The sequence below is a fragment of the Hyaena hyaena genome, unplaced genomic scaffold (genome assembly GCF_003009895.1).
Source record: "Hyaena hyaena isolate Hyena2069 unplaced genomic scaffold, ASM300989v1 scaffold_297, whole genome shotgun sequence".
Taxonomy (NCBI): domain Eukaryota; kingdom Metazoa; phylum Chordata; class Mammalia; order Carnivora; family Hyaenidae; genus Hyaena; species Hyaena hyaena.
In genome coordinates, this window is record NW_024080929.1 from 1,364,930 (window position 1) to 1,386,214 (window position 21,285).

Sequence of the window (21,285 nt, forward strand, 5' to 3'; positions counted from 1 at the left end):
AAGAGTAAGCATCACTTGAGTTTTGCTAACAATGCAGAAATCTTAGGCCCCAGCTCAGACCTACTGAATCAGACAGAATCTGCACTTTAACAAGATCCCCAGGTGATTTGTATGCACAAAAATACTTGAGATGCACTGTTTTACACCACGGTCTTGCATTTGAAGTAATTTCATGAATAATCCTTTTCCCAGGTGTTGTAAAGACTGTAATTAACTTTAACCTAGGTAATAAGCTTTCAAGTCAAGAAGGCTTCACAGTTTTAAGATTCACTGAAACCTGTTGAGAAAATTAAGAGTAGACCTCGAACAGCAGGCTAATACCCATAATATACAGGGAGAAGAGAACAAATAGTACTGGAAGGGCTGAGAATGATTTTTTTTAAAAAGCCACACAAGATAACACACTTCAAATCAGACCTTGACAAAACCTCATTCCATTAACAAGAATACAAATACTTCAAAGTACGCAAAATGTCTTCTAAAAGTTGTTTTAAATAAGACAATTGTTAGTGGCAGAGTACCAATTACCAGTTTTACACATGAAAAGATGTTTAGAACTAATTTGTTTCCTTACAATTAGGTTTTGTAAGAGTATTCGTATTGGCTCAAGCGCATTGTGCACAGAATTAAGAGAACAGAGGGGTGTTCCCATTTGTGCATATTTGAAAGTATACATTAAAAATATTAACATAGCCAAACTTTTTCACATAAGTGAACTATGATTACTTGTTCAATAAACAGTGATATGGATATATAATACAGAACAGTTCAATAAACAGTGATATGGATATATAATACAGAACAGCACTAAAAAATGTAATATTTTAGGGTTTGGGAGATTTTGGGATGTATATGGGGAATAGATAGTGGGAAGGATACAGATGAACGGTTTTCTTAATTTTCAATGAGTACAGAACAATCTAATTCTGGAAGTCTAAAAGTATGCTAGCTAAGGGGAAGGCAGCTGAAAACTGAGTATTTGCTATTGAGAGATTGCATGACAAATTTTTCATCATGTACACAGCTCAAAATTCATTTCCCATTTGCTACACACTCTACCAACATCTCTACCTTGCTTATGTATTCTACTTACAGACTCAAAAGTTCGCTGATTTTCTCTCATATAGGAGACACAAGCCTTCCTGATTTCCAAATGATGGACCTGGCTGCAAAACAACTAAAAAGAGAAAGACCAGCTCACTGTCAAGTCATTTGAAATAGCTTTCAAATTAAAATGAACTGGACACTTAAGTCCACCTTATTCAAAACATATGTAGGATATGGGGAAATTAAGTTCTGACTTTAATAAAATCTGTTTTTGCCATCATTAGTGAGATTGGGGAGAGATGATTCTGTCTTACCACCCCCATTCCTTTTCTACTCCTTATGGGCACAACCTATTAATTTTTCCTTAGTCATAAAATTTAAAGAAAGTAGGGGCTGCTTATGAAGGATCAAGATTCATTTCAAAGTTTTCTGTAATCCCATCCTTAATTCTTTTACATTCCAAATTGGCATTTAGAAAACAGAAAAGACAGCAAAGGCACAGCAATATATTTGGACTGATCAGCAAAGGCCTATACCAAGCTAATTAAGTGCCAGGTAAGCCTGGAAGTTTTTACTAAGAGAAAAGGGACTGTGTTTTATTTTTTGGTGGGTTACAGGTCTTCTAGTTACAGTACCATGCCATGTTTCAAACCCTGAAAACTCAGTATAGGTAAGATATGTTTTCCTTTTACCTGCTCCGAAATAGCCCGAAAGAGGCAAGAGGCATCCTTGGCAGTCAGCTTTCGAAACAGCCCTAAGGTGCCTAAATATTCATCCATTGATGTCTCATTCAGAGACTTCTGGCCGCAGTACTTTTTCCATCCTTTATGCATTTTGGCAGGAGTGGGGTTGGGGAGGGGGAGAAAGGAACACAAATGCAGCAAGAAAGAAAAAGCAAGGTGCAGGAAGGAATGGGTAGCTGTGACAAGGGCTTGTTTATGCAGGTATCCGGAAAGCAGCCCAGAGTCTAGGGATGAGAAGGCAGTTGTCAGCGCTGCAGAATCTTGGCACTTCTCAGGAGCAGGAGAAGCAAAGGACTCTTTCGCCCGGTACAAGTAGGGACCCTGTGAAAAGAAGAGGAAGAGCCGATGCTCCTAGGAATAAAGAACTGGACTTGAGAAAACATGGGAGAAGGCACTTGCGGAGCTACCTTGCTGGGGAAGGATGGGATTTACGCAAGGAGCCCAAGGTTGAGAGAAGTATGCACAAGCAGCTGAGCTTTGGGACCAAAAGGAAGCCAAGTCTGCAGCTTAACTCAGGGTAACTGATGACAAGGCTGCAAAGGGACTGCAACAAGGCTCAGGTGTGTATAATGTGGCCTGGCCCACATTGTATCACTTTAAGGTCTCTGGCCCAAGTTCCCTGATCCCCTCATAAATTCATAGAGAGGAGAGGAAAATATTCTAAATCTAATTAACTAGTAACCTTTTGTATTAAGAATACCTTTAAAGACTAAGAAGGTTGCGAGGGGAGGAGGGTCCTCCCTTGATCTACAGGGGCAAAGATCACAGTTCAAGCAAAGTAAAGTGCCAAAGCAGTTTTTTGGATACTTCAAGTACGGGGTTTAAGTAATCTTCTCATTTGGTTTTCCTAGATAGTCACTCTCTGCTAGGATCACGGAAACTAAATCCATTAGCTATACTAGGAAACACTGATAGAATTCTTGACTAATGTCCCCAAATTATTCTATAGCATTAACAAAGAGACAATGCAAAACATGTTTCTTAAAAAATGAAACAATGGACGTTTAAATTAAACAGCACGAAAGGAATTCTTATCCACCAACTTTCTAATAGGCCACATTTAAGATGCTGTAGCATAGCATTACAGGTGTTGAACATAGACTCATATTTGTGTATTATTAGGGGACTTTTCTGGGAAAACTATTCCAGATTCTAAGAAAACCAAAGTAAGCAGGACTGTATTTGTGAGGTTCAAAAATCAGGACCGATCACTGCATTGCTTGATTCTACTTGTCAAGTGTCTCCTTTTTATTTAAATGCCAAAACCAAATTCCTTTAATTAAATGTTAATAAATAGATCAAAGGTTGGTTTTGGAGTAACTGCAAAATTAAGCTGCTTTGAAAACTGTATTTCTTTTATCTGTGGATCCATTAGTAATCATGACCGCCATGTCTATAGGAAAAGCATCAATAATCTTATAATTTAGGAATGAAAGCACGGTTAGAAAAAGAGTAAAATCTTGACTTCTTTTAGCATATTAATTTGAAATTACCTTAATTTCTTTTTTAAGGAAACAATAACACCAGGGAAATTATGCCTTTTGAAAATCCATGAAACATGGTTTGGGAAGAAGGATCACCATCTTTTTTAAGGCCACAAATTCACTGAGAAAAATTAAGACTTACAATGAAAAAGTTAACTCATTTGGGGCAGTTTTTACTTGTAGAAAAGAATATGAATTCTTCATACTTATTGCTACTTAACTTAAAAATAAGGTACATAAAACTTCAATTAATACAAATTCACATACTTCATTTTGAGGAAGGAAATCAAAGGGAAAACTGGGTGAGGGAAAAGAGAACCAGAAAAGCAAAGAAGAGCAAGAAACAAAGATAATAAAAATTAGAGACAAGACAAAAAGAAATAGAGAAAGAAAACAGAAGAGACAGAGACAGAAAAAAGAAAAAGAGAGAAGGCACACAGAAAAGACCCACACAAACATGGCTAATGGATTTTTGACAAAGGTGCAAGAGGAGTTCAACAAAGACAGTATTTTCAAATGGGGCTGCACAATCCCATCCACATATAAAAGAAAAAAAAGGTCTTTAATCTCTACCTCACATCTGATAAGATAATTAAAATGGACCAAAGGCCTAAATGTAGAACAGAATTTCAAAACTTTCAGAAGAAAGCATAGGAGAAAATCTTCAAGACCTTGAGTTAGGTAATGAAGTCTTAGAAAGAATAAAAAGAAAATTAACTGGACTTTATCAGTATTAAAAATTTGTACTCTGCAAAGGACACTTAGGAAAATGAAAATGCAAGCCATAGACTAGAAGAAAGTTATCAATACATATCACACATCTGACTAAAAAGCTTTGTATCCAAGATACAAAAAGAATTTGCAAAAGTCAACAGTAAGAAAATGATACAACTAAAAAATTGCCCAAATGATTTGGGGTGCCTGGGTGACTCAGTCCAACTTTGGCTCAGGTCATGATCTCGCAGTCTGTGGGTTCAAGCCCCGTGTCAGGCTCTATGCTGGCAGCTCAGAGCCTGGAGCCTGCTTCAGATTCTCTGTCTCTCCCCATTCACACTGTCTCTGTGTGTGTCTCTCTCTCTCAAAATAAATGTTGAAAAAAATTTTTTTTTAAAAATGCCCAAGTGATCTGACTATACGTTTTACCAAAAATATAGGAATGGCTAATAAGCTAAGAAGATGTGCAACATCATGAGTCATTAGGAATGAAAATTAAAACTATTAAGAGCTATCAACACACACCTACCAGAATGGCTATAACAGATACACACAATAACAAGTATCACCAAGGATGTGGAGAAACTGAAACCTAAGTAAAAGAAGCTAGATGCAAAAGGGGTTTGATTCCAAAAGATCCAGGAGGCTATTTATATGAAATATACCAAAGAAAGCACATCCAGAGAAAGGAGATTAGGCTGCGTGGGGTTGGGTTATGAATAGGTTATTAACTGCAAACAAGCAAAAAGGATCTTTCTTGATGTGATAAAAATGTTCTGAAACTGTTTTTGCACATTTCTGTATATTCACTAAAAATTACTGAATTGTATACCTAAATCTGATCATTTTAAGTTTTTTAGTTTACATACCTTGCAATTCATTCAAAGTATATTTCAATAATTTTTTGTACATTTAGAGTTATGCATCCATCGGCATCATTTTAAAACATTCTCATTACACCCAAATATAACCACCAATTCCCCATGACCAACTCCAGGTAACTACCAATCAACTTTGTCTATCCTTACCTAGACATTTTACATAAATGGAATCATACAATATATGATCCTGTGTAACTTGGCTTCTTTCACTTAGGTTTTAAAGGTCCACCCATGGGCAGCTCTTTCTGCCCATGGAACCTGTCCCCATGCTTTAATTAAACCACCTTTTATGCACCAAAAAATAAATACTTAAATAAAAGGTTCTCCCATGTTGCAGCATGTATCAGTATTTCAATCCTATAGTTAAACTATATTTTATTGATCTATTCATCAATTAGTAGTCATTTGGGTTGTTCCCATTTTTTGGCTTCTTAGAACTACTGCTGTCATCAAACATTCACATGCAAGTTTTTGTTTGGACATGTTTCTATCTTCTTGGGTAAAACCTAGGAATGGAGTTGCTGGATCGATGTTTTAACTGTTTGAGCAACTGTCAGACTGTCCTCCACAGGAATTGCACCATTTTACATTCTCATAGTGTATGAGGGTTCCCATTTTTCCACAACCTATCCATAATTACAGTCCATCTCTTTACTATGGCCATCCCAGTGGGTGTCAGTGGTACCTCACTGTGGTTTTGTTTTCCATTTCCCTGATGGCTAACAATGCTAAAAAGCTTTCATGTGCCTCTTAGCCATTTGTAGATCTTAAATGAGATACCATTACATACATCTTAAAATGACTAAAATAAATTTTTTAAAAACTACAAATACCAAGTATTGAAAAGGATGTGAACTTGAACTTGTATGTTGCTGGTGTGATATAAAATTGTAAAACCACTCTAAAAATGGTTTAGCAGTTTCTGGAAGGTTAAACAGAGATGCTACATAACTCAGCAATTCCACTTCTAGTTATCTACCCAAGATCTCCTATGGAGGATATTTGAAACCAAAATAAAGAAGTTACCACAAAACGGGGGATGGGGGCAGAGTCCTAGAAACAGAAGATCTAATGCAAAAGAGAAGCAAAAGGATTTCTAGGATAAGGGTGAAGGGGAAATCCCAGGAAAACAGACATTCGGCAGGACTAGAGAACAACCAGCCCAAGTAAAAGGACACAGAACTCCAGCACAGACATTTCAAAAATAAATAATGAAAGTTCTGGATAACTTAATGTGTTTAAACATACTAGGAAAGATGTACACCTCTGAAGAGTTTGGGAAATTTTTATAGAAAAATGACCAAATGAAAATATTTAAAATGTAGTAAAAGTTATATAGAAAATGGAGTGTAATCAATGAGCAGGGACTACATGACTCAGGTGTGAACACTGTACTTAAGTAATCCTGTCAAAACTGAAAACAGATCTCACAAGAACTGAGGAAACTAATTCTCTTAAATATCATCTATAGACTTCCTACTGTGGAAGAGGATGATAAATCCCCCTCTTCCATGTTAGCAAGTCTATAGGTGATATTTAAATTTAGCAAATGAAAACAAGTTTGAACATATTCACTTATAAAACATAAATCACATAATATGGTTAACTATAGAAAGCAGAATCAAAGGTAGGGAGGAGTGGACCACAGAACTGCTGCCCGTTATACACCAGGTGGAACTAGTTGATCTTTTATACTATTTACATATATTATCTTAAATAATAAAACATTTAAAAAGTATTCAGTAAATGAGCAAGAAACAATAGCATAATAAACAGGGAAAATAAATGGGAAATAGAATTTTATAGCTACAAGGGACCTCTTATTTTACAGATGAAGATTAAGTTTCAAATAATTCTAAAATGTGTCCAAGTTTTCATATCCTGTCAGTAACAGTACTAGGACTAAAACTATGCGCTGTTTCTTACACAATAATTTTAAAGTGGAATCGAGTATCAAAGAAGGAAAGATGAACAAAGGCTCAGATATTGTTATAAGTACAGGTTACATTCCTGAAATTAGTAAAGAACTTTTTAAAAAAGACCTGTGGGACAATAGTAGACTCCATCTTGTATATACAGCCATTTCACATTATTTAATACTGCCCTTTGTATCTACTGCACTTGAAATCCTAAGTGGTTTACTACTTTTTTTTTTTGTTAAGTAGGCTCTACACCCAGCGCAGAGCCCAAATCAGGGCTTGAACTCCCAACCCTGAGGATCAAGAGGTGAGCCGAGATTAAGAGTCAGATGCTCAACCAATTGAGCTACCCAGGCAGCCTCCCAGTTTACTATTCTTCTACAGCAAACTACTCTGATCCTGTAAACCTCTAGAACAGTAGTTTTCAAGTCAAGGGCTCCATAAACTAGATTACCCCATGCCCAGTGATTCTGATTCAGCAGGTCTGGGGTGGGTCCCAAGAATGTGCATTTCTAACAAGTTCTATGGTGAAGCTGATGCTGCTGGTCCAGGACCACACTTTGGGAACTAGTGCTCTCAATGTTGTTTCACAAGTTATTAATAAGTGTTCCTAAAGGATTTCAAGGTGAAAATTTCAGAAAAGACTGCACACTATATATAATCCAATCTTCGATGTTCACAATGCCCATTAGCAGTATCAAAGGCTCTAAGGAATGCTAAAATCATCTGCTTAATTTTGACCTGGCCTTTTCCATAAGGGAATCCTCTACAAACATGTTCCAAATCTTCCCCAAGATTTGGGAAAAGCCAAATCCAAAGTGAATGGCAGGTAACTTTACCTTTCAAGTTGCCAACAGTTTTTAATACACAACAGCTACTGTTATTAAATGGTTTCAAAGACTGAAAAACATTGTTGTACAATTTTTTTTGTGATCTAAAAATCTAAGGTTCCTAGAATAACTACATAAGATACTGTTAAGGGGCACCAGGGTGGCTCAGTCAGTTAAGCATCTAATTCAGCTCAGGTCATGATCTCAGGTCTGTGGGTTCGAGCCCCACCTTGGGCTCTGTGCTGACAGCTCAAAGCCTGGGGCATGCTTCCGATTCTGGGTCTCCCTCACTCTCTGCCCTCCCACACTTGCGCTCAGTCTCTCTCAAGAATAAACAAACTAAAAAAAAATTAAAGAAGATACTGAATGTTCAGTGCTTAGCACAAAGTACTCACTTAAGTGTTGAATGTTGTTAGCTGCTACTTGACAAAACAATTCACTAAGAAGTTCTTTGGTAAAAAACAAAACAAAAGAACCAGAACAGTTTCACCTAGACTCTACTGGAAATCAAGCCAAAGTTCAAATTGAGCTCCCCAGAGGCACTTTCCCCAAACTGACAGAAGTTTCTTTCAATTCTGAAAATAACAGGAAGAAAAACTGCCTTAAAAACTATTAGACACTATACTCTGGGTAGATTAAAATAAAGAAAATCAAAATAATTTGAAATAGTTAATATTACTTGATTTGTCAAGAAACTGATGTGCTTTAATTTTATAAGTACTACTTTTTATATTGTAACTTGAAAATGTGATTTGTGCTTTAATTGCTTCTTCACTGATCAGAGAAATTCTTTGTAGTAAACATACAAATACTAGTAGTTTTAGTTCTAAGACACTTTCATGTTTCAATCAGTTAAATGAGGTACATGCCTATAATTTTTTTAAAGCATATATTATCTATAACATACAAGATTTAGTCATCAACATATATAGAACATGAAGCTTCAGAGTTTCTACTCTAGTCATTGAGAGGCAATATGGTACCATGAAAGAAGTATTATGAACTTGGTTTTGCCACTTTCTGAGTCAGTTTCCTCATCTATAAAATGATGATGGGCTGGAGGTCTAAGCTCTTTCAGGTTTAAGGAACTGGGACTGTATGTGACTCAATGGTGGATAACAGATTTGCCCTCCCTTTAAATCGGCAAATTTGTGATCAACATTAATCATAAAAATAGCCTGTAGGAGGATTAACCTATTATCCTGGCACATTATGTGGCTGGCCCACATAAAAATGAATAAATCTTACCTTACCAAATGAAATAAACGGACCTACCTAGATTTTTAAAGTCAATAAAATGTATAACTATACACGATGATGGATTTAACTAAACTTACTGTAGTAATCATTTTGCAGTATGTACATGTATTCAATCATTATGTCATACCCAAACTTCTACAGTGTTCTTTCAATTTTATGTAAAACTGGAAAAAATTAAAATGACAATCACATGTAACTTGTGACAGAAGCTGCTGAAAGGCAATCAGTATTAAAAAAGAAAACAATACTTGGGGCGCCTGGGTGGCTCAGTCGGTTAAGCGTCCGACTTCGGCTCAGGTCATGATCTCACAGTTGGTGGGTTCAAGCCCCGCATCAGGCTCTGTGCTGATAGCTCAGAGCCTGGAGCCTGTTCCAGATTCTGTATCTCCCTCTCTCTCTGACCCTCCCCTGCTCATACTCTCTCTCTCTCTCAGAAATAAACAACACATTAAAAAAAAAAAATTTAAAAAAAATAAAAAATAAAAAAATAAAAAAGAAAACAATACTAAATCATTTCACTTATTTTTAGTACCACAATTAACATAGGGCCAATTGAAGAAAACTCTACAGAACCTTTTTGAGGTTTTTCATTACTGAAAAATATAATGGTAAATATTTTTAACAGCACCCTGGAACTAGAACCTGTCACTTCTTTCCACAGTGGACATTTAAACAAAATTAGCAAAGCAGGATTTAGGAGGAAAGGGACGATGATGGTTCCAAAACAAAATGTGGCCACATGACCTTACTCAACTTCTTCAAGCTTTAGGCAAAAGACCATGAAGAACTGATTTCCCAGAGCAGTGATCCTTATTCTGCGAAACAGAATAAACATTACCAAGAGCCACTTGCTTTCATTGGTCTCTTCCCCACTTCCATCTGAAGCACTCTAATAATGGATTAGGAAAAAAAGGGAAATACTTTGCTTAAAAAGTGTGTAATATAGGCACAGAAATACTAAGGGTTGTTTTTTTAAGTTCCCTCCAGTGTCTTAACGGTCTACTAACATGGAGAATAAAGACCAGAACACTCTTGTTTTGATGTACTCACTTTAATTCTCACAATTTTTGTGAGAATAATCTCTAAATAATCTTTAATTCTCTAACTATACCTCGTTCTAGAGACTGACTAGAAGTCAAAGATGAAATCCAGTGATGACTTTACTTTCCTTATCAATTAGTAGTATATACTGTGAATTTCAGGGAAATCTAAGTCCATTCCTACTTCTTAAAACAAAAACTCTAACCGAGAAAATGTTATTATTTCAATGACATTTTTTATTTTCAAACATGCCACACAATTGATTTTAGGTCTTAGAAATCACCTATGAAGGAAATTAGTTTTACTAATTCACAAACGGGAAAACTGAGATCCAGAAAATTACTTGGGACCAGGATTTAAGAATGTTTTTCACTCCTAATTTTGGGGAGTTTATTATCCACCCACTTCACACTGGTAATGGAGAAACAACCAATAGATTCTGTACAAAAGGAGAAATGAACAGTAAAATGATACAATATACGGTTCTGACACACATCATTCCAACAGTGACTATCAATTCAACAAACAAATGTTAGAAGCACACTTGACAGTAAATGAAGTACAATAATATTGTATTGCTTCACCAAATAGCCTAATCTAGTCTATCCTAAAATAAGTACTACAGATGAAAAAAAAAAACTCCATTTAGTTCCTTTTGTCAACTACAAACAGTGCTATACAAGACATTATGGGTTATAGACAAAGTTAGTATTAAAAGTAGTTTCAAAATGTGTTTGGTGGGTGTTAACTTGACAAGTTTATAACTTGGTATGTTATGAAACTGGGAATTACTAAGTTTAAGTGTATTTAATCAGAGGTCATCACTGTAAAGGAATCTGGTAGTTATCACCAGAATACTAATGAAAAACAAATGAAAATATAGAAGTTGGCCTGGGAATTCTCAACCTGGAACCTCAAGGTACCTACAAAAACTCCCTGAAATTCATGGCAAAATATGTGTCAGTAGAGAAAAAAGCAATTGTTTTAAATGATTGTGTCAATCAAAATAATTCTGACCAGGATGTGGTAAAAATTCATAAACAATAAAGAGCTAGGAGTGAAATACCAAAATAGATGGTATTTAATGGTCTAAAAGACCTTAAAAATATTTTTCAAGACTCAAGATCAAAGTCAATCAGCATATATTCTTCATTTCTATTTGAAGCTAAGTTTGCTCACCTTCTGTATAGCCACCTACAAAAATTGTGAGATTTTAAAGAACTATTCAGTATAAAGACTGTTCTAGAAGAATTCTGTAAAGAGTTAACCATTTAACAAGGAATTAAATATTATTTGGTAGTCATCTTAAATCTTTTCACTGTTTTAGATGCCACTCCTGTAAATATCTGATTCTACAAACTTCATAAAATGTGATGGCCGCATCTTTCTTCTGACACAGACAACCTAGACAGACTGTAAGAAATGAATGTGTGCAAGATTATAGTGTTTCCTAATCAAGACCATGAGAGAAAAGTGCATTCATCATTTAAGGAAAGCCTGTGCTTCGGATGAGGATTCGAGAATGAGTAAGACAATTCCTCCATAACTAGACTGTTAAAATGTTCCTCCAGAGCAGGACTCACATCTTGGGTACAAAAAGTAGATTCTTATCATACATTTATGCTAAAAGACTAAATGAGCATATAAATAAAAAGGCTTGAGCTATTTAGGAACTAAAGCTAAGAGAACCTGGTGATCAATCAGATATAAAGGGTTGGAGATAATAAGCCTGGAATACTAAATGGTAACACCATCAATATGGGCAAAGATCTCAGAGGGATGAGAGAAGGAATAGGATTTTAGTTTGGGACACATTAAGTTTACTGTGCTTAGAGAATTAACAGACATACAGGACCAATAGGCAACTGGATATACCACTCAGGAAACCAAATCAGAGTTGGGGAATATAGATAGGAACATCAATAGCAGCTCTGGGAGTGATGACCAAAAATAGGACCTAAAGTAAGTATTTAGAGAAAAAAAAGAGAGCCAGTAAGCAACTTGCAACCAGGCAAACCACCTGGGAGAATTTCTCCACATGGATTTTGAGTTGCAACCAGTATGCTTTTAAGTAACAATGCAAAAACTAAAAAAGGTTATATACCTGTGGTTATCATACAGTCAAAATTCCTTAGAATAGTCCTCTTCAAATATTCTATACTGTCACCATAAAAGATGGAAATACGATGGAAATCACCATTCTGATTACAATTCCCAGTCCATCAGACACCTAAGTAACATAAAACTTCCTTTTTGCATTAGGCTGAGCTTAGTTTCCTCATTCCCCAAATGGGAAAATAACTCTTTCAAAGTTATTGTAAAGATTAAGTGACTTCCTATCTGTAAACAGCTGTATATAGTATATGATATATACTAATCATGCAACAGGGGTGAATGATTTTTTTCATTCCCCACCCCTCATAAAAACATAGTATAAATTGTACAGCAGAAAATGGATTACCACACAACTATCTGGACCACTCATTCCAAATCTTTCTGCCAAATCAGTTTCAAATAGTCTGCCCATACACTCATTTCTTAGACTGTATACAGATTTTGGGTCACCTATGAAAACTTTATACTTTGAACAAATAAGAGATTAGTGCTAATATAATGAAGTCATTCTTGACTTTTATTAGTCTTGGAAAACTCTTCCTTAAACTATCAAAGTGGTGGTACACACTTTCATAATACACTTTTTACCTACATGATTTACCTTTGAAAGCATACAAAGTAGTGCTCTAAAGTGTCTAAAATCAGACACTTGACAATACTTTCAGATAATGACTAGATGACCCTTGAACAACATGGGTTTGAACTGTGCAGGTCTACCAATACTCCGATTTTTTCAATACAGTACAGTAAGGTAAATGTAGTTTCCTTCTTTACATTTCCTTATTTCTAGCTTACTTCATTGTTAATTACATAATTCACATAATATAGAAAACACGGGTTAATCGATGATTTATGTTATCAGTAAGGCTTCCATTCAATAGGCAATTAGTCAAGTCTTTTAGGAGTCAAAATTTACATGTAGATTTCTAACTGCACAGGGGTCTTACACTAACTGCCCACATTGTTCAAGAGTCAACTATACCTTTAAAATGTTCCAGAATCTCAGATCAAGTTCATCAGTTGCATTATTTTACCTACTACCATATCCTTCCAGTTTGCTTTCCTCCCAAATCATAAGCAGCCATCAAAACTCCTTACTACCCAGGGTCATCCTATAACCTCACATCACTTTTCATCTAACAACATAAACTTTCTACTATTACTGATCTACCTCTGAACCTATCCCATGATACAAATTTCTCAAAATACTGAACTTCCTTTTGCTTCCTTATCCCTGGAAATCTAAATACCCCTAACAAAAAACTTAAAACATTCCACTTTTCCACAGATTTCAAGAACCTGAAGCCCTGCCATGTAATGAAGCCAAACAAATTTCACTCAAAGCAAACATTCCAAATAGAATTTTGATCATCATTATTTTCATTAAGGACCAATAATAGGTAAACTTGGCAATTCATTTCTTAGCCTTTCTCCTCATCTATAAGAAGTTTGTAGTAAGTAGGTTGAAAATTCTCTTCCAATTCCAAAAATCTATACTTCTTTGTCTTAAAGTCTTCATTCATTCAATCTGGTATCAATCCTACCTTGGCATTTTGCTACATTCCAAAAACTCAGAAATCATACGTTTCTAAGTCCAAGTTAAGATTACACCCCAAAGGAAAACCCAATTAAGTGTGAAAATCCTACTAAAATAAATAACTTCTAACAAATGAACAAAACTCTCCTTGGAAGGGATTCAACTAACTAAACACTAGGCAAACAACTATAAACAATCAAGCAGCTTACAACATACATTCTGGTATGGGAGAATCAACTCAAGGCAAGGAGTCAAAAAGCTGCTTCTAGCAACAACTCTGTTAAAGGCTGTTATTTCAGACAAGTCGTAACCTCTGGCCTTCCTCATATGAGAAATGATGGGATTGAACTAGATGACTTCAAAAACTGCTGTCAAATCAAAATGATTCTGAGATACCTTTTGATTTTTGAGCCAAACAACAGGTATTAAACTTCAAAAGGGATACAGTAAAGGGAGATCACTACCCCCAATTAACACCACAGGCTTAAGCCTCTGGTAAATGAAATGGAATATGGGTTATATATTCTTGTGGGAAAGAAAAGAGGATTTGGAGTCCCATATTGCTTTACAGTTGCCTGATGTTTGAGTAGAACCTTTGTTTCAGATTCTCTATGGTTAGTCCTTCAGGACATAAAATAACTAAAGACTCTGATCAAAATAATTTCAAGCCACAATTTTTCTCAAATTAGAGCACATTTATAAAAGAGCCCAGAAAAGTCAAATCCTCACCATGTATTTGAAAAAGGCCTCTCCTGTAATATTAGTATAAGATCAAGATATAATTATTACGGTGCTGTGAATTCTGAACTATGTAGATTACTCACTTTTTATTCTCAGCAAAATTTTAATCCAAGTTGGCTTCCTCCTGCTACCCAGAGTATTTCTCAGCCACCACCTTCTACTATTAGTAAGAATTTATTTTAACATTAGCCTAAGTAAAATGATCAGGAAAATAAATCTACACACACAAGTAGAGCACCCCAAGTAAAATGCTTAGAATAATCAATATATTGTAGTAACATTATGGAAAGTATGTATTTATAGCATATGCTATTTTTATGAACTATACCTAAAATTTTTACCAATAAAACTATGAACACTTACAGATAATCCAGTTTAAGTTTTAGGTCTCAGGACTCCTTACTCCCATCAGAATTTCATAATGCATCAATCTTGGGCTATCTGAACCTAAATGCCATATACTTAGGCCATTATATATATCATATATTCCCTTATAAATAAAACTTATTTTATAAGTACACTGAGTTATAAATTGCTCTATGATTTACAACAAATGCTTCAATACCACTGTGAGAAGGACCCTTAAAAAATAACAGCAATTCCTATTGGCCTAAGTCCTTTTTGATTTACTCTTTTCAAACCAATAAAGCTTTGATATTGAACAAGATTATTTTATCATTTTCTATTTAGATTTTAGAGGAAAGAGACTATATCCACTCTACTGAAAGTAGTTTCTCCAAGTACCATAGATCAACTGATTTGATATTTAATCTTGTTCACCTTTTTAAGGTAATTATTGAACTTTTTAATCCATCTTTTTTTTTTAACATTTTCTTCCTTAAATTATAAAAGGTAAAGATTCTGACTCTCAAATGTCTTTACAAATTTGTTGCTGCTTCATTTTTTATTCTAGGAACACCAAACTAATAACTACATTTGAGGTTCTTGTCAAAGTTTACAGATTTAACTCATTTTTTTCATGTCTGTATCAGTTGAGAAATCTAGGATAAAACCTGTAAAATGCTCACTACAGACTTTACTAAAATTAAAAGATTAAGTAAAAATCTACTGAATTTTCTAAATTGCAATGAGGATTTGGACCCAAATGCTAACATTCACACCATAAAATTTTCTATACATTCTATAGATGTATAAGTTTATTAATTTATATTATTTTGCAAATTTGTATTTAATTTGATTTAACCACATTCCATAGTTTGAATTTGGGGAGTGTTTTTAAACTGTTCAGAGTTTAGTGTTTATTTTTGTAATCCAACAACTTTATCCAAAAATGCAGAAAATTTTTCTGGCTGGCCAGGAGGAAAACATTTCAGTGTTGATAAGTCCATTGACTGTAACAGCCCAGGAAGCGTGCTAAAACAAAAGAAGAAAAATATTAGGTAACAAGGGAGAAAATTCCGTAATTTATCTGCTGCCCACTTGATGACTGACTCTAACTTCCAAGAATACTGTGATGCTTCTCAAACTGTATATGTGAATTTTAATGTAATTTTCTTATTGGTATATAGTTGTCCCTTGAACAACGTGGAGTAAGATCCAACCCACCTCCTGCACCACTGAAATTCCATGTACAACTTCGGACTCCCCCAAAGCTTCACTACTAATAGCCTACTGTTGAGCAGAAGCGTTACTGGTAAGTCAATTAACCCACATTTTGTACATTATATTATAAACTTTATTATTAACAAATAAGCTAGAGAAAATGTTATGAAAATTGTAAAGAAGATAAAATGCATTTACAGTATTGACTACAAAAATCTGTGGACCCGTGTCGTTCAAATCTGTGTTGTTCAAGGGTCAACTGTACATGCAAAGATAAAAGCAACACCAGGAGCACTATGTACTACCTGTCAATACCAATTCAACAGATAGGCTTCTCGTGTCAACTGAAATATCACAAAAATGTTATTTCATTAAAGATGTGGTCACATAGCTTTTGAACAATTCTCAGGACTGGCCAGATATAAACTGAAGCAAAATTAATTTATAAAAACATAATAAATGAAAACAAAAGTAACAGCTGCCAGACAAGAACAAGAAGCTGGGGAGACTACTAGACCGTGCATGAAGATTGCAAAATAAATTTTTTGCCAGTAATTTACCATTATAAATCCATATATAACTAAACAATGTACGATCACCAAGCATGTTGGAAATAAGATTCCAAACCATGACATAAAAGTATTACTTCAGAAATTTAATCAAAGCACCCACTTAGAACAGACATACAACCACCCAGCCTAGATTTGGGGGAATAAAACCTCTAAAATGAAAATACAACCAATTATTGATTTGTACAGTATTCATGTGTGTAACTTCTGGAAATATAGGGAAAAAGACTTCTAAAACTATAAGAAATTACTAAATTGGAGACCTGTACAGCTTTCTTCTCAACTTGAATAAGGAGGTTTCTGAAATCAATGCTTTCTCCTTTTAAATGTACTGACATAAAAATCAAAGCTGATTTAACATCTAGAATAAAAATACTCATCAAAAGTGTTGGGAAAAATTTACTTGCATAGACCAGTTAGGAAGAGTTTATTCTTCTCTAAAAAATGGTGTTAACCCCTAACAATCTCAACTACCCAAAGACAGCCATGCCCATTATCTGAAACCTATGTACTTTTTATTATCTAGCTTCTTCCAACTCCCACTAACGGCAGCCATTTTAGTAATGACTTCTAGGTTACAGAGCCATTTTAATATTCCCTCTCCTCCATCATATAGGGATTAGGACACCAATAACTATTCCTGAAACATCAATGAATCTGTCTCCTTTCAACGAGAACAGGAATCCTGTTTTGTACACCAATGTATGCCAACTACCTAAGAACAATGCCTGGAACATAGTAGGTGCTCAATGAGTATTTACTTAAGGAACAAGTATTTCCTGAGTGCCTAAGAGACAGGCGCAATGAAGTGAAAAGAAATGCTTATGTTCTAGCCAGTTTCTTCTAAGGTTTTTCACTTTAAACTTCAAGTTATAACATAAAAAATACACATTTTGTAATACTTCTGTGAAGTCTTTACTTCATAAAACATCAGAAAACATCAATTTAGAATAGCTTTTAAAGTCAAATAATTGGGTATTACTGACCTGACCCTTTGGCAAGCTTCTAGGGTCTCAAGAAGAATAAATAGAAAACAAACCAGCAATTTTCTTCATCCTTCTAATGTGATGTTGATCAGTTCTTGTTGAATTTTAACACACTTCTAGAAAATAATACTCCTTACCATAGTAATTTCTCTGGCTTAAAATACTTTGATGGCTTCTCACTACACATAGAATAAAATCAGAACTCTTACACGAACTAACCCCACCCAGTCTCATACTACCTTCCCCCTTGCTCACCATACTCCTGCCACACTTAACCTTCCCTCTGATCCTCAAACACAACTCCAAGCTCATGCCTAACGTAGAGCCTTTGGAATCACTGCTGTTCCTTCTTCTTCGAGAGCTTCACAAGACTATCTCTTCTTACTCAGGTCTTGGCTCAAATGTCAGATACCCAACCATGCCTTCTCTGACCATAATTTTCACTCCAGTTATCATATCATCCTGCCTTATTGTCTTCATAACACATTTCACCATGTGAAATTATCTTGATCACTTATTTATGAACGGTTTACTGTTTATCTCCAGGTACTAGAACAAAGTACCATGAGGGCAGGGGCTTCATCTCCCATTTACCACTGTATCCACAGCACTGAAAAACAATGCCTGTGACATATTAGGTGTATCTGAACTAATGGATGAATAAATTTCACTTAAGGATTCCAGTGGATTTACTGAAGGCAAAACTTTAAAATATGAAAATGCACTCCCTGAATGAAAAAAATCTAATGAACTCAAGAATTATATTCTCAGAGACTTGTGCACCCGGATAAACTTACATACAAGCACACACACATTCACATGTTCACATGCAATGAAACAGGCACAGATACGGAAATAGAACACAAACCACACTCACAGTGGAAGACAAATAAGGGTTTTACAGGTGAGAAAAATCAAAGCATGCTTGGTAAGTGGGAGAAGGTAAGAGGCTGAAAAGACAGGTTAGGTAGGTGGGTAACAACAATGGGGGAGGATTTAAGGCAAGAGGTCAAATTATCAGTGTCTGGTATACCTGCAAGTACAGTAGAAAAGATGCCCGTCTTTGTGTAGCTGCTTTGCCAATTCCAGCTGATGATTGTTCATCAACTTTTCATTTATGACCACTACAAGTGGCTTTCTTTTTTCCAGAGTCTCCAAACAGCTTCCTGCACCTACAAAAATAAATCCAAATTGTTAATTTTGTTTTTAAAGTTATGGTGCTCTGCACTAAGCATTATAGTTAAGAGCTGAAGATGAAAAAACTTGGCTGGCAGAACTACAAACCACGACTTTCAATCACACTCAAAATGACAAAAATGTAGTTACCAGTTGCTCTATAGTATGTCATAAACTTGACTTGAAAAATACATCCTGTATCACTACCAACAATATCATGATCTCTGATTCAGTGCTTTGCCAGTTGCCCTCTATTAGTATGTCCTGGGCATGAGCCTTGAATCTTAAGATTCAGGTTCAACACACTATTCATGAAACTGTACAGCACTTAAACACAAGCTGAAAAAGCCAAGTCTTCAATAGTGCCAAGCACCAGAAAGAAAAACTTTTGACCATCCTTCGGAGTCTGCCACTGAAGCACCATCCCCAATATTGTCAAGAATGAATCTCCATGCATTTGCATATGTACAATATTTGGGTCAATTCCATTCTGAAATCTAAACTCATTTAGAGGTTTTCACTGGAAGTGAGACAGACAAAACCTTTCTGGGTAGCAGCAGGTAGAATACACTAATGGCAGAGTTACTTATTGAGTAGACAAGTTACAGTTAATCTCTGTGTCTCTGCTTCTTCATCTGTAAGAAGGGAATAGTATTTAGTTGCTCCCTCCAAAAGCCGTTCTTCTGAAGGTACTGGAAGTCTAACTAGATCAGGTTCTGTGAAGAGCAGGCAATGATTTACACAATATGTGGGTTAAAGAAGATGGACTACATTCGTTTCACACTCACATTTAAAATATTTTTTGAAAAAAATCTTTCAAAGCCAATTTCTCCAGGACCAATCCAACCAATAAGCTGGGTGAACATTCCTGCAGATTTAAACCCCAAATACTGATGTCAAGTTTGACCACTCTTTACACGGGACATTGGGTAAATCATTTGGCCCATGTTTAGGGTTTCTTATTGTAAAGTTGGGTTACGTGATTCATTTCCTATCCGTCTATCACCCAGACCTAATAAATTCTTTTCAATAACGTTCCTAATAGGTACATTCGAAGAAATATTCTACCCACGACTACGGTGAGGTACTCTAGTGATTTTAGTTTACCTCACAAAAATTCAACTTTCTGTTACTACCAAAACCCAAATCTCGGGATTCTAAGGCACTTTACCTGCGTGACTAATAACAAGATCTGCTTTCTCAAGATCTTCTTTCAATGAATCCTTGTACCTGTAAACATCCAGAGCAAAGGACTCAGTACGGAATTGTTCAGGTACCACCTTCCCTCTACCTATCTGGAGAACAAGTCGGTCGTAGCCAAGGCTCTTGATTATCTGAAAAAGGTGGAGGTAGGGAGAAGCGGGATTTTTAAACAGGCTAACGTTAAAAAAACCACACACAACAACAACCAAAAACCCACCCCTAAAAGTCGGTGTTCAGACCGCGACGCGCGGACCGCAAAATATTCTACCAGCGGCCGGTTTCATTTAACACAAATGACGCTTCGGCCCCTTACCAGACCCTGTGAAGGTTCCTCACAAGCCCTAGCGGGAAGATCTGAGCGAACCAGCTCACCGAGCCGTGAGAGGACCGGCCACGCCACGAGAAAAGCAGGCAGAAACCCCGAGAAAGGCGTCCAGAACTAGCGGCAAGGCGAAGATTCAACAGCTGCGATCCGCCTCGCGGCTGAAGCTGCGCGAACCCTCCGCCCAGAGGAGCCGCCACGCCGCTGGCCGCCTGAGGACGCCAGCCGCGAGGACGCCCGTCGCGAAGACGCCCGCGGAGAAGGTAAGATGCTAGCTCGCCGGAAGGCGGCAGGCGGCAGAGAGGGGAAGGCGCGCCGAGTGGGACCCACCGGATCGAGCCGAACCGGGCAAGGCCCGGCAGCGCTCGGCGAGGCGCCCAGTGCCGACCACGCTACCACGCGACCCACCGTCGGCCTGAGGAGGAGCGGCAGACTGGCTAGTCCTGGCCCGAGGAACACCAACTCGGAGAGGCGGAGCAGCGGGAAGGAGGGGCGAAGCGGGAGGAAGGAGAGGCGGAGGCGGAGAGTCGGCAGGCAAAAGCCGGGAAAGGAGGGGTCGGAGAACAGACGGGGAGGAGCGGCCAAGAGGCCGGCAGGGAAGCAGGAAAAGGAGGCGGAGGACGCTGAGGAGAGGGAGATCCGGGGGAGGGGCCAGGCGTGCGCGGGGCGGAGCCAGCAAAGGGGCGGCGGCACCTGAGGTCGAGCCTTGGGGGGGTTCCTTACAAGCACTGCGGTTCCGGCAAGGTTACTGAGGCTAGCGGTAAGCCTAAGGGCGGCGAGCTGCAAGCGAAGCTGCTGCGCGCCGGCCTGCCCGACCCCCCCACTCCCACCCCACTCACTTGCAGAGTGTCGTGCGCCGAGACACACGCAATGAGGTCGTCAAAGCTCGTGGTCCCTACAGTAACAAATACGCACTTCATCGCGCGGGTTCTCAGGCCCGAATCGCAAGGGCAGGATGTGACGTAGAGGAGGCCACGTGGGCTGCAGCGGCAGCGCTCGGTGGGGGAGGCGGAAGTCGGCCCTAGCCGCCAGAGGGCTGTGAGAACCGAGGGTGTGGTCCGGCGGGCGGGGGTGGGGCCAAAGGATAACAAACGCCTCACGGCGCCAGAAATTTGAGGTGTGTGTGAACTCCCCAGGCCCTCGCGATAGGAAGG

General features: G+C 37.3%; 1 protein-coding gene across 1 annotated transcript in view; it reads right to left on the reverse strand.

Annotated features, from left to right (window-relative positions):
* ALG13 (ALG13 UDP-N-acetylglucosaminyltransferase subunit) overlaps positions 1-21,073 on the reverse strand; it is a 63,208-nt gene extending 42,135 nt beyond the window's left edge. Inside the window, exons 1-6 of the mRNA XM_039247423.1 lie at positions 20,971-21,073; positions 19,778-19,940; positions 18,464-18,602; positions 15,581-15,686; positions 1,740-2,111; positions 1,094-1,177 (exon numbers count right to left, since the gene is read on the reverse strand). Coding sequence (XP_039103354.1) covers positions 1,094-1,177; positions 1,740-2,111; positions 15,581-15,686; positions 18,464-18,602; positions 19,778-19,940; positions 20,971-21,051 — 945 coding nt within the window. The 5' untranslated portion in view covers positions 21,052-21,073. The remainder of the gene's footprint in view (positions 1-1,093; positions 1,178-1,739; positions 2,112-15,580; positions 15,687-18,463; positions 18,603-19,777; positions 19,941-20,970) is intronic.
* Positions 21,074-21,285: the final 212 nt, after the last annotated feature.